Source organism: Corapipo altera, unplaced genomic scaffold (genome assembly GCF_003945725.1).
Source record: "Corapipo altera isolate COAL_440 unplaced genomic scaffold, ASM394572v1 224, whole genome shotgun sequence".
In the NCBI taxonomy this organism is placed as follows: Eukaryota; Metazoa; Chordata; class Aves; order Passeriformes; family Pipridae; genus Corapipo; species Corapipo altera.
In genome coordinates this window covers 537,617-560,041 of record NW_020884959.1, presented here as the reverse complement: position 1 = coordinate 560,041, position 22,425 = coordinate 537,617, and the positions used below count along the sequence as shown (strand labels likewise).

The following is a 22,425-nucleotide window of genomic DNA, read 5'->3' as shown; positions in this document are numbered from 1 at the left end:
GGGCTGGAGGGGCGGGGCCGCGGCCCAAAGGGGCGGGGCCAAGAACGAGGGGGGCGAGGCCGGGATGAAAGGGGCGGGGATAAACACGAGAAGGGCGGGGCCTGTGTCGGAAGGGGGCGGAGCAGGGGGCGGGGCCCCGACGCGCACCCGGAAGCGGAGCGCGCGGCACGTGGGACATGTCCGGGGTGAGCGCAGCGGGGACGAGACCGGGATCCCAATCCCGATCCTGATCCCAATCCTGATCCTGATCCCAATCCCGACCTCGGTCCCGGCCCCGCCCCGTTCCGCTCACGCCCTCCTTCCCCTCCCCGCAGATCGTGCGGCGGCCCGCGCTGTTCGGGCGGCTGAAGGCGGCGGTCATTGGGATGGTGCACGTGGGAGCGCTGCCAGGTAAGCGCTGGGCGGCACGGCCGGCGGGATCCGCACCCGGACCCAAAGCGGGACCCCACTCGCCGGTGTCTCCCCTTGGCCCGGCTGCGGCCTCCCCGAGTAAAGCCCGCGCCCCTGGGAGCCTCTTCAGTCCCTTCAGCCGCCGCCACGGGCCGCTCGTGAAGTGCCCTAAGTTTGGGCATCTCCCCGTTTCAGAGGGGAAAAAAGGCAGGAGACGGTTCCCCGTTAAGGAGCGAGGCTGAGAAAACAAAGGTTTGGTGTTGATGAGCTCAGTGTTTTAAGAAGCAGTGGTTAGAGAGTTGCACGAATGAGCATTAGGACAGGGTACAGGTTGGATAGAGCTGCCACAGTGGGAAGCTCGGACAGCAGGCAGGTCTGTGCCAGCCTGGCCTCCTCGTCCTCTTTTCCAAGGACTCAGGGGAGTGGAGCTCATCACAGCAACCTTGACGGGCTGGTGCCCAGAGCTCACCCTGCTCCAGGTTTTCCCAGCAGCAGCCCCCAGGCACTGTCCAGCCTTCCCCATGCTGTGAAATCCGACAGAGCTGTCAGAGGGCTCAGCACAGCCCCCATTTCAGACTCTCACTGCCTGATTTAGGAGCCTGAATATCAAAAGCTACTTTGGAGTTGATCTTAGTGGAAACTCATGGAACTCCAACAAAATCCATGTGTGTTCATTTCTGCCATGGAACACTTAATGCTGAAGGTCAGATATGATCAGCCTTGCAGATTCAAGATAGCTTTAACTGGTTTTAAACTGGCTGGTGTTTAGCACAGGTATTCTGCAGACCTAGGGGTTGGTCTTACCCGTAGGTTGTACTGTCCAGAACATCATTAATGCAGGATAAATTATAATAAGTGCAGGAATAGCAAGCTAAGAGCAGACCTGGTGCAATAAGGGATTATAGTAGACATTCCTCAAGTTTATGAATTAGATTTAGGAGCTAAATGGTTACGGCAGATGTGCCAAGTTCAGCTAAGGAAAGAGAAGTCACTAAGGTGTGTCACAAGGAGACAGAGCAGCCTTTTAGCAAGTTTACCCTGTATCTCCCTATTTCAGCCTGCCAATCCCTGTAGCTGTCCTACCCAAGAGCTGTCCCTGCCCATGTGTTTCATTTGTGCCCTGGAGTATGCAGCGTTATTCTTGCAGGGACACCAAGAAGTTCTCTTCCATTGGCCCAGATCGTTGATCAAGCTTGTCAAGAAGCAGAAGCTTACAGAGATGCTGGAATTGTAAGTTTTGTTCCTTTCTTCCTGTGGCAGCCATTGAACAAAACCACTTCTGCATAGCCAATGTTTTAAATTGGTCCTGTACTTCATCAAAAGCATCTTAAACCACACGGTTTAGGGAAATGTTTAAATACATGTCTTTTATTTCAACACAGTAAGTAGGCCTTCCAGATTACGAAGAAAACCGTAATGTAAGTATCACTTGCACCCAAAATAATTTAAAAAGTTTAGATTTAAGTTGTACAATTCAAGTTAAGTTGGATGACCATCAGCTTCTAGGAGTCAAGTCCATTGAAGGGGTAAGAAGAAAAAAAAGGAAAGTGGGCTGCAGCATGGATTGTTGGTGGCATTCTAGGTCTCTGGCTGCAGAATGCTTCATCCATCCAGTCTGACAAGCAACTGTATTTTTGGGTCTGTACAGCACTCTGGTTTCAGGGAGTCCTGGAGGATTGCCATGTGCACAGGTGATACATTGCATCCATACCTCAGGCACCTGTAGGGTGCAGGATCACCCCACCTTTGTGTCTGTACCAAAACAGCACGGATAATTAAGGGACTAAAAAAGTAAAGCTTAGGCCCTTCTCAGCCCTCTTTAACTCTTCAGGCCCCCAGCAGCAAATATGCCTCTGTTTTGCACATGCAGAGAAGGCCTGAAAGGCCAGTCTCAGCTAGAGGCAAGAAGAAGCAGAATTGCTGTTGGACCTTAAGTGCTATAGTAATCTTCATAGGTCAGTAGATGTTAACAGGGTGTGTGTCCTTTTGAAAGGTCAGATGTGTTTTAAACATTTCATTACACCTTGTCTAGGGGTGTTGATGTGCTTTTTCTTTGACCTGCTCACAGCATTATGAACATTTTATGGTGGTGTACAAGATTGAAAATGTCTTAAGTGAACAAGCAGTCGCTGCTGTTTTCAGCAAAACTTCAATAACAGGCAAGTTGAAACAGTTTAATGTATAAACTAGAGCGATACTTTACAGAGGGAACAAAATTGAATGCAAGAGCTTAGTCTAAATTATAAAAGACCCAGGTCAAAATGCAAGACAAGTCACACAAAGTAGGTTATGGGCAGAGCACTTAGTAAGGCTAAATTAGGCAAGAATGCTGAGAATAGAATTGTTTTGAAAGGACAAGCAGCGTTCTGGTAGAATGATGTTTACATAGGTGGGCTTCAGCGCCTGTGAACCAGATTAGCACATGCAAGATGTCCAACCAGTTAGAATAGTCTTTAACTGCAAGTTGAGCAGAATGAGTAAGTTTTCTTCCTTTTCATGCCAGCTGAAAGAACAGGTGTGAAATAGCTCTGTTTTCTGTACTGTCACTTTATATTTTGTTGTTACAGTATCACCATGGGGTATAATGTGATTTGATCTACGTCAGAGGAGTGGCAAATACTAGTCTCTGTCTTCCTGTGTCAGAAGAAGTGGTTGCACAAGTAACCTATAGCTCATAAAGCCATTGCCCCACATTCCACTCCCTGTTTACCCGTTTCCCTTATGTAATAATTACACATTGAATCCTGGAGCAGCAGGGGGAAGACACCAAGAATACCCGAAGGTGAGGGAGGGTACAGAAGCAGTTACTTACACTGTTGGCCTGCACAAAGCTGGAGCAGCTTTAAGACAAGCTTTAAAAACAGTACTAACACAAAACTTTACTTTGGCTTTTAAACTTCGTCTTTTCAACGGTTGTAATAAATTGGGCAGTTCTTTGAACTTAAATATATTTTTAAACCTACCTGTCAGATGAGGTGAATGCAGTCATTTCTCTACACATTTGGACAAACTCAGGGCTTAAAGTTATGCTTAGTTTATTTCCTGTAAAAGGCACTATGCATTCCACAGCAATCTTCATTCTAAAGATCTATACAGAATAGTGTTATGGCAATATAACAAACAAATCCTTTATTAATGCTATAAATGTCAGAGATAATCAGGAGAGCTTCTGTAAGTTCAGTAGGGTTGCCTAATGCTTTCTGCAATTCACTTCTTTAGTTTTTCTGGTACTTTAAGAGAAATGCGAGTTTTCATGATAAATATTTCAGGACTTTCCCAGCTTTTGCACAGAGATCACCACTCTTCCAAACTGTCCTGCTTTTTTAGTGAGAATATATTTGTGTTTCTTGCTCAGTATTCCAAGTGAACTGTTAAGCTGTCTGTTTTTCTTGTGGAAGAAGAGCTGGAAAAACTTACAGGGTTTTTTTTTTTCCATGGATGTTTCTACTGACAGTGTTTCCAAATGCTGCCTGCAGTAGCCTTTAAGAAGATACATAACCATTTGCTGCTATTAGACGTTTACATATTGTCTTAAGTTGCTTGAATTGCTGTTAACGTGGAAAAAGGAAGTATGTGGTCTTGCTCACTCCATATGCATTGCACTTGGATGTAAATCCTGGTATATTCAGAGGAAGGTGACTTGTCTGACACATTAGCAGCTTAACATAATAAATGTGGAAGATTTGTGATATTAGAGCACAGTAATGAAAACAAGTGAATGCTCAGTTAGGAAGCCATCTGTGCTCAAAATGTATATGCTTTGTACTTCTGTGTTGCTAAACATTGAAATTCCCTAGGCAAGATTTTGTAAGCAGCAGAGTATGGGGCATTATAATCCCTCCAATTTATACATGCTTTTGTTTAAGAAAGATGCACAATATATATTCAAGTTAGCTTTTATTAATTCCATTCAGCCTGGCTGGCACTTGCTTTCTAGCCAGGAAGTAGAGCACAAGTTGCCTCTGATTTCATTGATAAAGATTATTTGACTACAGGTTGCTGTTTCCTAACTGTAGCTACTTGAGTACCTGACGTTAAAAACAGTTGTCAGTATATGTTTTACATTGATTTTTTTTTTTAAATGAAGAGTTTTAAGCCTGCTACTCTTATAAGTACAGTGATAAGTGGAATTCAAAATGCTTAGAATTTAATAACAGTCGAGATAGAATAAACTAGTATTCCTGTATGGAAGAATATAGGTAGTTATCACGTGGATTACAGAGGTGAACATTTCAAATCTTAACTGTATTACAGTAAAATAAAACAGCAGACAAACCTCCCCACAGCTGCCTCCTGTGGTATATGCAGGACAACATAAGATAGTTACCTCTGTTAAGGCAGTGATCTGCTCTGGAGGTGAGTTTTTAAAGGAATTGTTGGGAACCTGTGCTTAGATACAGCAATTAAATGCTCTGCAAAGGCACTTGATTTCCTTTATAAGGGGCACATGTCTGTGGTGGGGGAAAAGCTGTAATAGCCTTATTACACACCTGAGCCTATAGAATAACAGGTATGGTGCAAACTCCCCCTTTCCTTCCTGCAGGACAGAGTAGGGCTGTTGAGCTTGCAAAGGTGTGTGTTGGTGTGCACATGTTTGCAGGTAAAACCTTTATTTTTGGGGGAAACACTGGGGTTAACGTTTCCCTGGGGAAAAGTTATGTCTATGCTGAGTTAAAACTTGTACAACTGTTGCACTTGTTGTGGTTTATAATGTTGTGGCTATTTTTGAGGCTTTTCTTTTGTGGTGCCTGTGGGGCTGAAGTGTTTTAAGAGGTTGTTTCTGTAAGTGGAATAAAGCTAAGGAAATTATTTCTCTGTATAACCAGAGAGCTATTTAGAGCTATTTAGATGACCTATTTTTCAGTAGCTGACTGTGATACAAAGGGCACTTCACACATATGTAGCACTTCAGAAGTAATTCAACCTAAAAAGGAAATATATTGTTTGAGAATTACTTATAATAATGCTATTACATATAAACAACACTTAAGTTATCTTAATATTGAATGGAAAAGGAACACAAAAGGTATTTGCTAGAGTTTTGTCTCATACTATCTAAATAAATTCTGCTTTGGAGGATGTAATGCAGTAGCTGTTTCCACAGACTTCTAAACTATAAGCTTAAGTTCCAAGAACTTTAATTTAGCATAACTGTTTTTTCTCCCCATTTTAATTAGCTGTCTGATAGTACAGAAGTCTGTCTTATATACATATCAATTCAGTAAACACAGAAATCTGTGGTGTTATATTTTTATATAAAATGTAAAAGAAAGCTTTGACTTAATGCCTCTGTAATTCAGCTTTCTATATTGCAGAACATATGTTGTTCTTTTTTTAATTAAACAAAACAGACTATGCAAAATCACGTAGTCTATTGGATGGTACCAAAAGAATAATAGATTATTAAAGTACTACCAAAAATATTCACTGTAATAGTGGACCTCCAGGCCATAGGAAGAGACAGTTGCTGAAAAGTGAAGATAGTAAGTTTGAGGCAGAAGAGAGAAATTTTGTAATCCTCCCATATGCCTGCATTTTGAGCTGGAATTCAATCAGATACTTGTTATGCATAGTACTATGGCTAGGTTTTTTATAATTTATTAAATGAATTAATTCATTAATGTATCTAATGGAATAATTTGCTTTATGCAAATCCTGAACTATCAAAGTAATAGCAACTCACAGAAAACTCAGTTTCACTGTGGGATTGCTATGGAATTCTGCCAGCCCATTCTCTTGCTTTTTTTGGCTGCTATGTGGCTCTTTGGGAGCTGAACATTTGAAGTCCCATTCCCAGTCACCTTTCTTCCTGTGTGTCCTGTTGAGGTTGATTCTTGGCTGCCTGAAAGCCTGGGGCTTCTGTTTGGCAGATCCTAGCTCCTGGCCCTTATGATAACTCTGGAGTTTCCCAGATACCCAGATTTTGGTGAAGTCTGTCAAGTAGATCATTCTTAAGCCAAGGGATTCCAGATTTTGTGGTCTCAAGGAATTACCTGTTTTTGATGGTTCATTGCATTTTTTGAATTTGTTTTGTTAAAATATTATAGTTCTGCATTAATCCTTTTGCCACATTCAACTACTGACCAACTTTGTATTCTTGCTCAGCCTGACCTGATTATTTATGTGTAGAGAGAGCAAAAGACCATGGGATTTCTCTTTCTGTTGGTACACAAAGGATTCTGTAGTTGTGCCTGAGATACAACCATTTGGTCAGTTTGCTTTGGTTGGAACAGCCCTGACTTCAGCCTAGAGGAACTGAATAAAAATTGGTCCTTTTTTTTTTTTTCTTCCAATTTCTGAAGATGCTGTGGATTTTCTTAGGGTAGGTTGTCATCTCTGTCACGTGGCTACCTCCCATCACAGGTACAGAAGTGTGGGTGTTACATATTGAATTGGACATAGAAACAAAGTCAAGGACAGATATTTTGGTTGGTTGTCATATCTGGTTTTCCTAATTCAGGTTTTTTTGGACTGGTATTATGTAGTTAAATATGTTGATGAAGCACCAAATAGTGCATAGGTCTAATGTGAAGTGCTCATCATAGCAGGTCACCTTGCCCATTAATAGGTTGTGTCCCTTTGCTTTTTAGGTAGCATGTATTTTGTGTAAATATTCAGCTGTAAGTAATTTGGTAAAGGCAGCTGTGCCCTGGTGCACTGAACATATGTGTGTCCTGTGCTTGGGCTGACCATGTTGTTCCATCAGGTTATGTCCATTCTCAGTTCTCCTCATCCTTTGTGTTAGGTGTTCATTTATGATGTCTGTGGCTTAGCCTGTAATTCAGCCATTAAATGCTGACTGCATTTTATATACTGTCTTACCTGCCAAAAGGGCTTCTACACTACAACAAAGACTAGAGAAGCATTACATATGAAAGTTTATGAAAAAGGAAATATTTTTATTTTGTTTCCTCTTCCTCATTCTGTGTTATTATTAACCAAGATGCTATGTTTAATCTCTAGTTGTATTCCCTCCCCTCCCTCTCAAATGTTTTTTTTTTTTTTCTATTCTGGTTCAGTTACAATGTCTTTGAAATGTAAAGCTCTCATTTTAAAGGATTAAGATGTGTGATAAGATTCCAGAGAGCAGAATTTATTTTCTATGCATGCAGTTAGTTTGTCTGTTAAACTTTTTGAATTTTTAGAATGAAGCTCATGACAGATATCTAGTTTCTTTTAATATTCTCACTGCAAGTGCAAAATATCAGGCCTGGAATATGTTTCAAGACTATATTTTTACTTTTGTTATTAGTCCTTGACAAAATTATATGTGATTTGTTGTTGCAAACTTCCTGGAACACAATGATTGGAAAAGTGCGTGGTAGCAGGTAATGTACAAAGATTTTCAATAAATTGCATAAATTGTATTAGCAGAGTATTTTATCATCACTCCAGTGTTTGCTGAGAGTATGTCCATGTGGAAGGAGAGGTCTAATAGATAATAAATAGCAATATCTTTCTTCCAGTAATTCTGAATATGGAATGGGAGAAATATCAATAGTTAATACTATGGTATTAGGCGCACTACAAATACACACAATAAACAAAAAATTCCTTTATTTATCCAAAATAACACTTATTTTCTGACATTAATTGAATTGAAAATTGCCCTGATTATCTCCAAATCCTCCATTATCCAAATATACTCAATACCCTGTATTCCCCTTGGATAACTGAAATTTGACTTTACACTATTTTTAATGAAGTATAAGATTTAACTCATTTGCCCATAGTTCACATTTTAGGATGGATCAAAGGAAACCAAATTGATGAATGCATAATTAAAACTGCATTTATTTCTCCTCATGATTTCCCTGCGAATACCGTGCTGTTGATGAAAGCACTTTTATAAGTGGTCGTGTGCATCAAATGCATCAACACAATTTACTGCAGATAGTCCTGCCTTTGAAGGAAAACCCTTAAACTCGCGTGTCTCTTCATACAAAACAGGATGAGGGTAAACTAGCCACGTGTTTAAAGTTCCTTTTTGCACGGTGTGATCATATTTTTTGTTATAACAATCTCCCCAGGATGGCTTGATAGTGGAAAACATGCACGACCTCCCGTACACCGTGTGTCCTGGGCCAGGTCACGGCAGCGATGGCAGTGGTTGGTGCTGCAGTGAGACAGAGCTGCCCCCGTCTCCCACTGGGTGTCCAGGTCCTGAGTGCTGCAAACCAGCAGGCAATAGCAGTGGCTCTGGCTGCAGGTAAATAGAAATGACTCATCAGTTATTACTGCTGTTTGCCATGGCATTTACTCTCCGCAAATTGCGCATTGTGCTAACATAGATACCATGAAAAATGAGACATGAAAAGCTCACTGTACCCTGAAAAAGCAGAAATTAGATTTTTGAGGAAGATGCCTGCTTGATTGTAATAGATGGTACTTGTGCACTGCTTCAGTTGGAGGGAGCTGAAAATCCCAAGGCTGCTGCAGCAGCTTTCTAGGTGAAACCTGTCTAAATGTAGTGATTAGTTTAAACCTACTCGTGTCTAAAAGCTACCTTTGGTGTAACTCTATTTACTTCACTTAAATTGTATTTGAGGATCAATTTAACCCACTGTGGTTAAGCATCCTGTTTCAGCATCTAATATGTTGTTGCTACTACTGTTATCCATTAAAACTAAGTTTTCATTGTCTCCTTTAATGAACGGATGGAATGAAGCTTTTTATATAATAACAAATAATGAATGTACAGATAGCCAAACTACTTAAATTGCATTTGGGGGAATGAAATATAAATTAATCTGTCTTTATTGCATGAATCCTAGACTTCCTAACCTTTCTGCTCCTACTGCTTACTGAAGTAATTTTAGGTTTTCATATGTAACATTCCATGATGTAAAGATGGGGGTTGGCTTAATGTGGAAAGCTTGTACTTCCTAAATTCATAAATTGAAGGTTAATGCATGTTTTTTGCCCAAATTGCTTATGTGATTGCAGTAAGGATGCACATTTTTGAATGTAAAAATTTTATAGAGCCAGGCAGAAGATGCTGGTGTTAACTGAAAACCACACTTCAGGTGAAATAATACAGGGTAACCTACCTGCAGTGACAATTTGAATTATGCCGAATATATTCTGAAAGGTTCACATTCTTGTTAGTAGATGTGTTTTGGTCTCAGATTTGTTTTGCGTGCTCTGAAATTGGAAGTTGCCATTTTCAAAGCCACTTGACAAACTGACAAAACCTGATTTTTATTGCTGCAACACCTGTATGAAAACCTAAAATAAAAACGCTGACAGAATCCAGTTTGTTTTGGAGATTGCATTCGTGTGGGATGCTCGAGGGACATAGGTGTTTGCAAAAATAGTACACACCTTATTTTTAAAAGCAATGGTCAGATTGTTAACGAGTTATGCATCCTTTGAGGAGCAAAAATCATCACTAAATAAGGGATATAGTGCGGGAACAATGCACTTCTCTTCTCAGCAATTATTAATGAGGGAGAGAATTCCTGGAGGGCTTGAGTTTTGCTCAGCTCTACTACTGTTCTGCACTATTTGCTCTGTAACTGGAGAACACCAGCCAGGAAGGGCCTGTATTTAATGCATTTCATTGCACTTCTCTAAAAATGATTGTCTCAAGTTCACTGAACAGGAAAGCAAAAAAAAAAAAAAATCACTTTAAGCAAAATCATAGTAAAGTGAGTGCTACTTTGTAGGCAGCAAACCTCTGAGTAGTTTTTATATAGGAACCTAGTAGTGACTTTAGTGTCAATACAATTTTAATAGGTGGATATTAATAAAGCAAGTCCTGGGTGCTTTCACTACAAAAATAACTTGCTAAAGGTGTTTTAGCTAAAAAGCATATGTAGCATCTTGTACTATGACTACTATGCAGTCATTTCATTTTCCCTGTGGAAATTCCTATCTTTGGTAGAAATAACCACCCTGAAGAGAACCACACAGGGAATTTATAAATGGTCTCTAGGAGAAGGTAATGATTTTATTTTGTAAAGGGCAGGAGAAAATCAGCAGGTTTACAGTGTAACTAGAAGCTCAACTTCAGCAACATGTGGTTGTGCTAATAAATGTGTTGTGGGTAGCCAAATAGTAACAGATGAAATTACTGAATTTTCCCAGCAGCTTGGCAGATAGATCTGAAAATAACAGTAATAAATCAGGGGATGAGGCATCTGAGGAGGTCGGGATTTTCTTTTTTTTTTTTTTTCCATTTAATTTGGTTCTTTAGGAAACATTTATTTATTCAATTAGGCATTAAAGAAGGGAATACCAGCAAAATTGTGTTTGTGCTGGGTGCTTCAGCAAGGGTGTGGGGCAATGGTAGGAGGATAGTGGGGGAGTTGCTTTTGAGAAAGACATAAGCTCAAGTTCCTTGAGCAGACCTTGCTGTGGCTGGTTACTTGATTCCATGTTCTTAACATAATCTTAAAATTCTATTTATTAGGTTTCATTGGAAACTTCCTGTTCTTGTTTTCCAGTGAGACTACAAAATGTTTTGTTCCCATATAAGTCAGAAATGGGACTGCCTGGTAACTATTCAGCAGCTATTACTTTTCAGCTTGCCAAATGTGAAAGTAAGCAGTAGTACCATTCTCACAACTTTATGAGCGTAAAAATGAATTCATTAGTGGAATCTGATTATGGCTTCATAAAACAGAAGGATAATGATATGGTGCCTGCACCTATTACACTTGGTTAAAATTTGTATTTTCCTGGCCTCCAAAAACCCAGATCAAGAGTGCAGCCTTGTTAAACTAAGTACCATACTAATGTTCAGCAAAAAGTCTTAAATTACTACATTAAGGAAACACAAACCAAGTGTCAACAAACATGTAAGCAGTGACCTTAATAAATGAAATTACTCAGTGAATAGCTCCTGTCTTGAGTTAAACATTGATTGCTGTGAAAGTGTAACATGTCTCTAGACCCTTCAATAGTCTTATGATTAGAGAAATATTTTTTCTTATTTAACTCTGAATTGTTCTGTAAGCTTGGGTGTTGTAATAGAATCTATAGGTTTTGTTCCCAGATGCAGAAGTCTCAATCAGGCTGTTTGCAGTGTGTTTATTATCCAGTGTCTACAAACACCTGTAGCTGTACTTGTGGCACACTCTTGACTTTGGATCCTGAGAATATTCCATGCTTTTCAGCTGCTAATCTCAAGGCACAGGACAGCTTGCATTTCATTTGACATCCATCTGTGATGTTTCTTGTTAGCTGGAGTCTGTGTTGCTAAGCAATACAGGCTCTTCTCTATCAGGCATAAGCTTCTGATTCTGCAACTTCAGGGCTTTGGGAGCGAAACTGAAATTTTAAAATAAACAGGCACCTTGTCATTTGGTAAATACATTTTCAAGATCATTTCTGTTTGTATCTGAAGTATGCTAGGGTGATGCCTCCGTTGCCTAAGCAGTTCTCTGGTGGGTGGGACTGCATTCTTGATAGCTGCTTCCACATTCACTGCTTTCCTTGGTATGATGTCAGCTCTAATTAAACGTGCAGCTGATTCCAAAGCTGGAGCAGCAGCAGAGCTTCAGAAGGGCTTGGAAGAGCCCTCTAAAGCAAACTGGAATAACAGCAAAACTGCACAAGATGAGTGCAGAGCTTCTGTGGAGATGTTAAGTGACAGGTGAAATAAACTTCAGCGCTATGAAAGACTTGGGAGAAGAGGGAAGTGGAATAAGGGAGTCAGGATTCAATCTTGTGCCTTACAACTGCAGGCTTATTACATTATGGTCCAAGGCTTCAGTATTACAACACAGATATTTGAAGGCTGTGGGAGGAGTCCCTGATAGTCAATGAATGGCCCGTGTGAAGTAATTCTTGTTTGTAATCTTCCTCTTAATATCTATCCCACAAGATCTTCCTAGTGCGAAACTTAATGAATATGGTGGAAGCCGTGCTGCTAAGACATGGTAGAATTGATGATCAGGGTAAGTTTGGAGTACAGTGGAAAAGAGTTTTGCTCTTCCCAAACCTTACCTTTTTTTGTACCTTTGGCACAGCTCTACAAGTAATTTATTGATGTGGTGCTGTGTAGAAAACATGCTACACCAAGATGGAATCAGATGGGTTGTGTTTCAGGCTGTGTTTCCATGCCTAATTTCGTAAAGAAAGATGACAATGCTATTCCTCTGTGTCCATGTCCTTGATGGTTTTTGACCCGATGGCCAACTTGAGGCACATTTAACAGGGGGGTAGATGTTGGGAAAGAAGTAATACAATGAAAGAGTTTCTTGAAAGAGGGAAGAGATGCAAGTTAATGACCCTTTGTGGAGAGAAAAGGACAAAGGAGCCGTGTTTTGACCTACCTGCTCCTCTGTCAGCATGTGGCACGTCAGGGCAAGAGGCAGGGCAGGATGTGCAGCTGCCTTTTCTGAGCCACACAGGAACAAACTGAGGGGCTGAGAAAGAAGGGAACCATGGGGATAGACAGAAAATTGGTGGGCTCTATGGGAGAGATGGGAGCTAAAAGTAGTAAGATGGAAAGAGGTCAGAATATGGGTAAAAATAAAGCATGTAAAACTTAAATTTGTGGAAAAGCAACGTTGGTTAGTCCTAGAACATATGGAGGATCTTGTGTTGGCATCAAATAAGAAGGGCAGTAAGGTGGATTTTTGTTTGGATTTAGTATTTCTGTTTTCCAGTCTTTAAAATACTGCTTTTTATTGTTTTCAGGTCTTGATTTTATCCGGGCTGAAGGGTTTGTGTTTTCTCATGTGGCTGATGAAGGGATTATAAATGCCTGTGCAGGTGACCTGCTACGATACAGAAAACAAGTTGGAGCAGAGAACATTCAGATTTTTGCCGATATTAAAAAGAAACATAGGTAAATATAAGCAATATTTTTTGTAAATCTGAATTTAATTGTGATCTTATATTTTTCCCCGATTTCTGATTGTTAGTGCAAATTTAGTGTCAGGACCATTAACGATATAGGGAGTTTATTATTTAAGCAAGGTCTTGCAGTGCTGATAAGGGATACATTTAAAAATAAATTTCCACCTGTAAGTTGCTGGTTGGTCTATCTGTGAAGTTCGTAGTTGTTTAACCTCTAGGATTTAAAAATGCAGACTGTAAAAGTCTTACATCTGGTATTAAGTGAGATTTTATACACTTGTGTATATGCCTATTATGTGTAAAGAAATATTTGTTTCTGGAGGTTATGTATCTAAGGTTATTTTTTAGTCATGTAAGCAGGTGCCATATAAAAGCATCCAAATCATAATATTTTGGCATTTTAAAAATCTTTCTTCTTTTTCCTGCCAATAATACTGATTTCTTCTACTTAAATCAGTGCTGTCTACGTACAGGTTATGTTCTGTGATTATCAAACAGAAGGAACTTATGACAAACAAATCCAGTTTCTTTTCTACTGCTACTTTATCTTACCTGTCACATGGTACTTTCAGCAATTTAGATGTCATTCTGTTTTTTTTTCCCAGAAGAACTGCTCAAGTGCTATGTATTATACATGCTAAATAACCTAATTAAAATGTTTGTGTGTAGTATGTGAGTAATCATGAGAATAGCCAAGTCTGGAAGATCTTAAATATATAATAAGCAAGTAATAAATTTCAAAATAGAAAGTAAACAAGCAGTGTGGTCAAATTAAGCTTTTCAGGTACTTTCAGAGTGTTTTCTTTCTAATGATTTTTGATATATATAAATAAAATACATTTCATTAGACTTTTCTGTAAAAGAAATTGATTTAATCATGTCACTTTTTTTTTTTTTAGTCTTGACAACTGGTGAATTGATATTTGGATTATACTTCCCATTGTTCAAAGGGTGTGCTTTTTATGGAAGGAAGAGAGGTTTCTGTTTCTGGTAGATTCATAAGCTCAGAAGAAAATGTTGTTGGTTGAGGTTTTTAATGTAGAAAACTACACCTGCCACTGAGAGCTGCTATGCTCCTGCTCTTTAAATGAGGACAGACTATTTCTGTAGTCTGCTTGCTGTGTCACTTTCCATGTGTGAGTTTTAGGATGCCAACTACTCTTCAGCCCTTTTTCAGTGTCATTGTATGTGTTAGGTACTTGGGCCTGCCTTTCACCAACTGCAGAAAGGGAGTGACTTCCTTTTCCATACACTGGCACATGTGCTGCCTCTGAATATGGCCAGACCATGCCCTCTCCCAAGTGTTGTCCATACAGACTGATCCATGAGGAGGTTGGTGCCTTCACCACTCATCAGTGCAACATGTTGGCCATAGCTGTTGTTTTCTATTTAGATGGAAATACAGAAACAACAGTCAGATGTTGAACCAGCAATGGCTGGAATTCTTTCCAAGTTTAGGACTGTTTAAATTAATAGCTGCTATTGCTATAGAGGTTTCAAAGTGTGTCACCCATACATCAAAGCCTGCTGTTGAACAGCTGGGTTGCAGGTAATTGATGCTTGTAATTGCTGTGTAAGATGATTCCTATGATTATATCATAGGTAATAACTATACTTTCAGTTAGTTGGACTTGTGCAATGACGTGGAGGCTGTTGATTCTGTTCTAGGCAGCAGGATCTGATTTATGAATGAACAACCACAGCTCCCACTTGAAGTCAGAGAGCTCTGTGTGCTCAACATTTCTGAAACACAGGTGCTCGACGTGTAAGCAGCCGTCTCAATTGACACTTGGTGGCTCACACTCAGCAATCACTCTTTAGAGGCAGGAGACCCGGAGCAACAGGCCCATCAGTTCTGCTTCCCTGATGGAAATGGTTGTTGAGGTTGGTTGTTTTAACTCTTGCTTGGATTGCGATGTTTCTTCCCGATTTAAACCAGGACACTTGCCCTCGCTCGCAAAGCCTGCCTTTGGTTGTTGTGATGGAAACGCAGTCCCTGCTGCAGGGTGAGTGTAACAGGTGTGTGCTGACAGTAACCAGGTCCTGCTGTTGCAGTGCCCACGCCCTGACGGCCGATGTCGGCGTGGCCCAGACGGCCGAGGCTGCCCAGCTCTTCCTGGCCGATGGGGTGGTGCTGACTGGCACAGCCACGGCTCTGCCTGCGGATCCCCGGGAACTACGAGGTGAGGGATGTCACACAAAGCCTGCCCAGCAGGCACTGAACTCTGAATTCATGTAGAAATCCATATATTCGCTTTAGGGGAATTAATTTAATCATATCACTTTTTTTTTTTTTTAGTCTTGACAACTGGTGAATTGATATTTGGATTATACTTCCCATTGTTCAAAGGGTGTGCTTTTTATGGAAGGAAGAGAGGTTTCTGTTTCTGGCAGATTCATAAGCTCAGAAGAAAATGTTGTTGGTTGAAGTTTTTAATGCAGAAAAATACACCTGCCACTGAGAGCTGCTATGCTCCTGCTCTTTAAATGAGGACAGACTATTTCTGTAGTCTGCTTGCTGTGTCACTTTCCATGTGTGAGTTTTAGGATGCCAACTACTCTTCAGCCCTTTTTCAGTGTCATTGTATGTGTTAGGTACTTGGGCCTGCCTTTCACCAGCTGCAGAAAGGGAGTGACTTCCTTTTCCATACACTGGCACATGTGCTGCCTCTGAATATGGCCAGATCATGCCCTCTCCCAAGTGTTCTCTCCTGCATGTTCCTTAAGAGGGGAGTTGAAAAAGAGGAAAGAGAAGAAACTCTTCACCGTGGGGTTTGGTTTTATGCAGTTTGAGCTGCTGTTCAGTTCGGATTGGCTGTGGTATGTTTCTAAACAGCAGTTTGGCAGGACAAAAATGACAGTTATTTCAAGCTTTTATGTGATGCTGAAGCTTAAATGAACAAAAAAAAAAATCGCTATTTAATTCCTAAAAGGTTCTAATAGAAGAAAAAGCTACTTTATAGCTTTATTAGGAATCTAACTAACTATGAATCTTTCCATTGAAGAGGTGAGCATTTTAACCTTTCACAGTGAAAATTAAAGTCCTGCAAGGAAAGGGACATTTTGATAAGGCAGCATTCCAAACAGTAATACCAGGGAAAGTACTGCTTGGAAGATTTTCAGAAAGAATACAAGTTCATTGGTAGATAGGAGGATATTAACATCAAAATAATTTTTAAGTGCTGTGGACTTCTTATCAGGGGAGACTCATTTGATCTATGAGTTCTGACCTTTGCAGAAGTGCTATGATTCTTCATATTTTTATATTGGCATAAGTTTGGGCTGTCTTTATGAAACTGTATCGCTCCCATGCTAGAATTAAAGTTCCATCATGGGGACATTTAATTTTCATCACTAATTTTAATTTAGATTAATGGCTTGATTTTGAATGTCTCACTACATAAAATAGAATGTCTATTGTTAAGGTTTTACTCTTTCTGACATACTTTAACATAGAAAGTTTTGAAGTTCTAGTGCAGTGTATTGTATTCAACTTTTGTTAACAGATCAGCGTGAAAAACTTACTTTATTTGCCATAGATAACTTGGACCTCAAGCGTGAAATCATTCAGTATTTTCAGGATTTAGTATCTATCATACATGCTTAAGAGCATGTAAAATGAATGTTGATACACTGAAAGGTGATGATGAAAGCTAAGCATCCTTTAGAGACTGCAAGATTTCCTTAATCTAGAGCTCCAGACCTGCCTGCAGTTAATGTATTAATGCAGATGAAATAATTTTTAAAAAGGATTTGATAAGTCTTTGGGCAAAATCCTAGGTTAAATTCTGCTTTCACATGTGTATGTGCAACCTCCACTGATTTCCTGCATCACAGAGCAAAACCTGACCTGTAGGCCCAGAGGTTTTTTGTCACAGAACTTTCAACCAGACAGTACCATGGCTTCTGCTTTTCTTTCATATGAACAAACATATCAGTCTCTGTCTTGTTCTCCTTCTGGGTCCAAAGAACAAAATGAATCAGAGTTGGCAGCTGTAATGAAGTACACATTAATTTTGTGTTTGGATTTGTGTTATGAAAGCAAGAGTCTGCAGATCGTGGGTTTATTTTACTTAGATCACAGCATTTTGGATGTTAGCAGACCCTCTCATGAGAAGGATGTTGTCTTAAAACAGCTAAGAGAATAACTTAAAAATCAATACTCCACAGTATAAGGAAATGACAAATTAGGCATATCTATGTCAGGAGATTCTTAAAAGGGATTAGATCTACATGCTACAAAGTTGGTGTTGATGTGAGTGAAATTTTGCATTTCACGAATTTATGCAACCCTGGAAGTGCTGTGTTACAGTGATACACACAATTGGGCACCTTTCATCACACTGCAAAGCATCTCTTGAAAGCAGAACCGAGAGACAGATGAGATTTTTGTCATGTCTTTTTTTCAGCTTTGTTGTGCAGTAATACAGAAGTGGTTTTGCCTTTGTGTCTTTGTTTGGAATTGACTGATTTGTGATGGGCTGTGGGAAGTGAGTGTTTCCCTGTCAAGCCAGAGAACTCTGCTTGTACTTTGTGTCGCTGCTTTCTCACAGGCAGCTTCCAGCACCTCTCCTTGCAGAGGCTGGCAGGCTTTGCTCCAGGGCTGCCTGGGCACACCAGGGCACCAGTGGCTGATGGAGTATGAGGGCTGTAAACCAGACTTCATGTTGTTAAGGAGCAAGAATTATAGCTGAGTGTTTTCAATTGTAATTCATTAACAAACCATCTTTTCATTTAAGAGGTTATAGAAGTTTGTTCCAGTTTGCTGCCTTGTGGAATGTTCTTTGGTTGGAGTGTGTGAATCTACCAGATTTTTTCCTTTTGATATAACTGCTGTGATACCTGCTTTGCATTCAGTCTGTATTTTAAGTGACCAAAGCTTTGTGTAATGACTGCTCAGTTATCTCTTTGCACAAAGCAAAGTGCCTCAGCTGAGTAACCAGTGGAAAACAGGTACATAATGAAATCCAACAGCTGGCTATGACTGTCACCTCCTTAATTATTGTTCATAAAAGGGCATCAAGACTGATTCACCCTCTCACCTTTTGATGGTCAAAATAGAGGCTGCTGCCTCCATGGTACCCTCAGAGATAAACAGGAGATGTGAATCAGTACTTTTTCTAAGCCCTAGATTTAATGGCAGAGAACAAGTCCTTTGAATTAAAACCCAAAAATGTGTTACGGTGGAGCATTACCATAAACATAGAGTTGTGTATGGTACAGTGATCACTGCAATGAAAAAGCTGTTAAAGAAGAGTAGTCGAGCAAGTTATTGGCACCGTGGTGCTTATTTTTACGCCGCTCTTCGTCATTGTTTTCAAGCTAGGAGCATTTGGCCTTTATTTCATGAAACTTGTGCATACCATAGTTCAAATGCTTTCATTGTGCTTTGCAACCAAGCACTATTTCATTGGATTTTATTAAAGACCTATCTGCAGCTGTGCTGCCACAAGAAAGAGCACAGTGCCCTCTAGTTACAGCCCATTGAAACAGAGAAATGTGCGAGTTGTGTAAACTTCAGTCTTGTTACTGCAACATCACAAAATTGTCTCCTTTTTCTGACTGTGTCAAAAAAAACCAGAAAAAGAACGCCAAGAAAGCTGAGAGATTTAAAGCAAAGCTCTGTGTTTGGAGACATTTTGACAGTGACTGAACATTGCCATACGAAAGCACATCTCACTGCTGTTGCTTTGTTTTCTTTTGCAGGTTAGAGTTTGTATTAACACAGCCAATAGACAAATCACCTTCTACTAATCAACTTTAGGCTTGATGTGCTTGGAAAGGACTTAAAAGTAGCATCTGTAGCATTCCTAATGAGGTAACGCAGTCTCACTGCACACTGAGCGCTCCCTTTGCCGTTCTTCACGTTGTCAGTCTGAATAAATCTCCAACCCAGGAGATGTGTGTGGACTCCATGTGTCATGTGTGGATCACAGCAGCAGTTGGATACCTTGCTACTTTGGAAAGCTTTGGGGTGTTTCAGAGTTTCAGATCAGTCTCAGGTTTCACTGGGTTTTTCCCTTTGCCTAGTGGGGCTGAGTCTGCCTCAGACCCACATGAACATGCTCTGTTTAATTATTTGGCTCTTCGTTTTTCCTGCTGATGTGAAATAATTATGAATCCACTACCTGCTAATGTGCCTTACGCAATTGTCACGAAAACAAATATTGACTTGAAGCCCAGTTCCTCTGGGGATACACTGAAATACTGCTGCACAAATCTGTGGTCAGTTGTAGCACCTTAATTTTGCATTGGTATCAGTATAAAGCAGATAGGATATTTCTAAGAGCATAAAGATATTATACCAAAAAAAAATCTGATTTTTCTAGAACGGGATATCAGTAATCATGCTATAAATAACTAAAAATGAATTGTTTTGTTGCTGTAAGCAGAATGACTAAGAATATCCAATATGCATAGAAATAACTAAAGTTTCAATCATATTAGCATGATCCATCTGATCTGTTTTACATTTTCAGGAAGGGCTGTGTGGAATGATTTCATTTTTGTGTAAAAATGTTTTTAAGAAGGGGTTATTGTTCCTAGATGGAAAAATGGTAGGGCATATGACCTAAAGAAAGATTCAAGAGCATTTTAATTGATCCCCTTTCTTCAGTGAAGTAGGAAGGTGATAAATAATTAGTCTTTCCTGAAACATAATTAATAAGTTAGGCTTCTGATGAAACTTCATTTAAGCAGTGTTTTGAAGCAGACTTTTATTTGTTGCATATGTACTTTCCTCTAGTTACCTCAAGCTATAACCACCTTCCATCAGATAATCACCAATTAAGCCAATTTATATGTTTTTAACGGTCAGAAATAATGTCTCACAACATTTCTCTAAGGCATGAAGCATCCAGCCCTATGAGTGACTCTCAGGATGGTCAGTTTGAAATGAGAGGATGAGAAGGATGCTTGAACTGGGCTTCCCTCCCCTCAAGCTAGTACTGACCCAAGTTCTGCAGCAAATACTGTAACAACATTTCATTTATCTGTGGAGAACCTTTCCATGCTCAAAACAACCATCCCTTTTTGGTTTTATTCCAAAAGATGTGAACTCTGGTAACTGAGCCGTGGAGCAGTTTCTGCACAGTCAGGTCTGTGAGAACACACACATTTCACAGTGAACGTGCTCACCAGGACCATGGGCTGAGATCCACCCCTCTGCCTGACAGATGAAGTGAATCTATAATATTTTGAGCCTCTTTTTTTCCTATTTCTCCTTTTGGAGCTAGGTAAAAGGTCAGATAATTAAATAACACTGTATAAAGGAAAAATAAGTGGCTTTTTTGTTCCATGACATTCCTAGTAGTGATAAAGACCACTTGTCTTTCTGGCTTTTGATTTCTGGAACACTGGTTGGAGCTGTCACTGTTGTCTGTATGATCACAGCTGTTTTTCATACAAGCAAATATATGAAGTGTTTCGTAGAACATAATGTAAAAAGTGAGATTTTTTTTTTTTTCTTAACAGCTGTTTAGAGCTAAAGGTGTTTTTGCTAGAGAACTTGTTTCATTCTGTAGCAAAGTAATAAATGCTGTGATCATGAATTTCTTGATCCCTTTTTTTGTTGAAAAACTAGGCAAATTAAAGTCTTTATCGATAGAGTTTCGAAGACAGGGTTTAACCCTAATTTTGGTTTTCTTCTCTTCAGAGGTTAAGCATGCTGTGAAGATTCCTGTGCTGATTGGGTCTGGAGTGACTCTGGAGAATGTGGGGAATTACTTGGATGCAGATGCTCTAATAATGGGTTCGTATTTCAAGAAAGAAGGTTATTGGGCAAATGCTGTTGATCCTGACCGAGTAAAGAAATTTATGGAGCACATAAGTCCACTGAGGGAATGAGCTTGTCAGTAAACAGTACTTGCTTGTGTGTGTGTATAAATGCAGCACGGTACATTGTACAGAATTAAAGCACAAACGTGTGGCTGAATGGTGAATAACATCAAATAAAAATGCACATAATCTCCATAACTAGCTGGGAAACGTGGTGACACTTTGCAGTGAACTGGTGCTCTGATGTTTGTTTCCAGGCAGCACATTTCTGTGGTGCTCAAAGCCATCACCAATGCAAACCCAATCCTGAAGGCTTGTGTGATATGTCCTCTCCTATAACTGAAATGCCTATGGAGTTTAAGAATTTGCAGTAAATATTCATCACAGGAGAGCTGAGTTCTGTTTTGCCTTTAAGTACAATAGGATGCACTAAGTTTACAGCTAAAAGTATTGTAAATTGGACAAGTTAATTAGCCTTTCAGTTTCCCCATCTGTAAAATGATAATAGTACCTGCATCACACAGGGGCTGTAAGACATAATGAATGAATGGATGTAAAGCACTTTCATCTCTTCAAATGAAGGGCTCTTTTAAAGTTCAAGATCATTATTTTTTCATTTAAAATTGTGCATTTATTACAAAAGTGAAGTAATTGTATGAAACACAGAAGTTTAAGATAAGTGGGATACTGATTTACTTACAATACTTATTAGAAAATAAATGTAAATATTATATCTTAAGTAGAGTTGGAATTTAGTCAAAATGTTTTTGTGAAAATTGGAGATTTTAATAAAGGTTTATTATTTTTCAGCAAGTGCCTCCAGCTTTGTGCCTTTCCAGACTAGTATTAATGATGTTAAAAACTGCCAGGTTCCTTCCAATACATGAGGCATATGATAGATATATCATAGATATATGATAGAAACCTTTCTACCAAAGCTGACAGGTAAACACACATTTTAATTTTTCCTGTAAAATGTAGAGGAAAAATATTAGTCTCACTCTCACTGTGTATGTTGTAAGAGATTCCTCATGAATTTGATCTTTCAGCTCTAAGGATGAGTCAAAGAACCCAAAGAATACCTGTTATGTCATGGCTGTATAAAATGTTTTCATTCCTTGGGACTTGGAGTGAAGTTTGTCCTCTCTTTCCTTTGTCTATGCATCAAGCTTCTGCTGGTGCTGATGGAAGTTATATTGTAAATATCAAAGCAAGTACACAAACACGTTTTTGTGTCAGCTGGTGGAGAGCCCATGCTGCTCTGAACAAGAGATACATCCCTTCCTTCCAAAGGCAAGAAGAGTTTCAAGAAATTTAGTTTTGTTTATGTAATGGTGATTCTAGAACACCACAGTTTGAGATTGTCTTCTCAGGTTTCTGTTTTCTGGGCCAGTCAGTCTCCCACACGACTCCCATCAAAAGCAGTGAAATGTCTTTTGTGTCTTGACC

At 39.6% G+C, this 22,425-nt stretch overlaps 1 protein-coding gene across 1 annotated transcript; it reads left to right on the top strand.

The window, feature by feature from the left end:
• The first annotated feature begins 144 nt into the window (after positions 1–144).
• On the top strand, positions 145–21,785 carry LOC113956895 (uncharacterized protein F13E9.13, mitochondrial-like). The gene is given in 8 exon segments (XM_027663899.1): positions 145–185; positions 315–390; positions 1,538–1,620; positions 8,421–8,476; positions 8,478–8,599; positions 13,039–13,189; positions 15,256–15,383; positions 20,855–21,785. Coding segments are annotated over 8 exon segments (816 nt in total). The 5' UTR covers positions 145–176; the 3' UTR covers positions 21,046–21,785.
• The last annotated feature ends 640 nt before the right edge of the window (positions 21,786–22,425 follow it).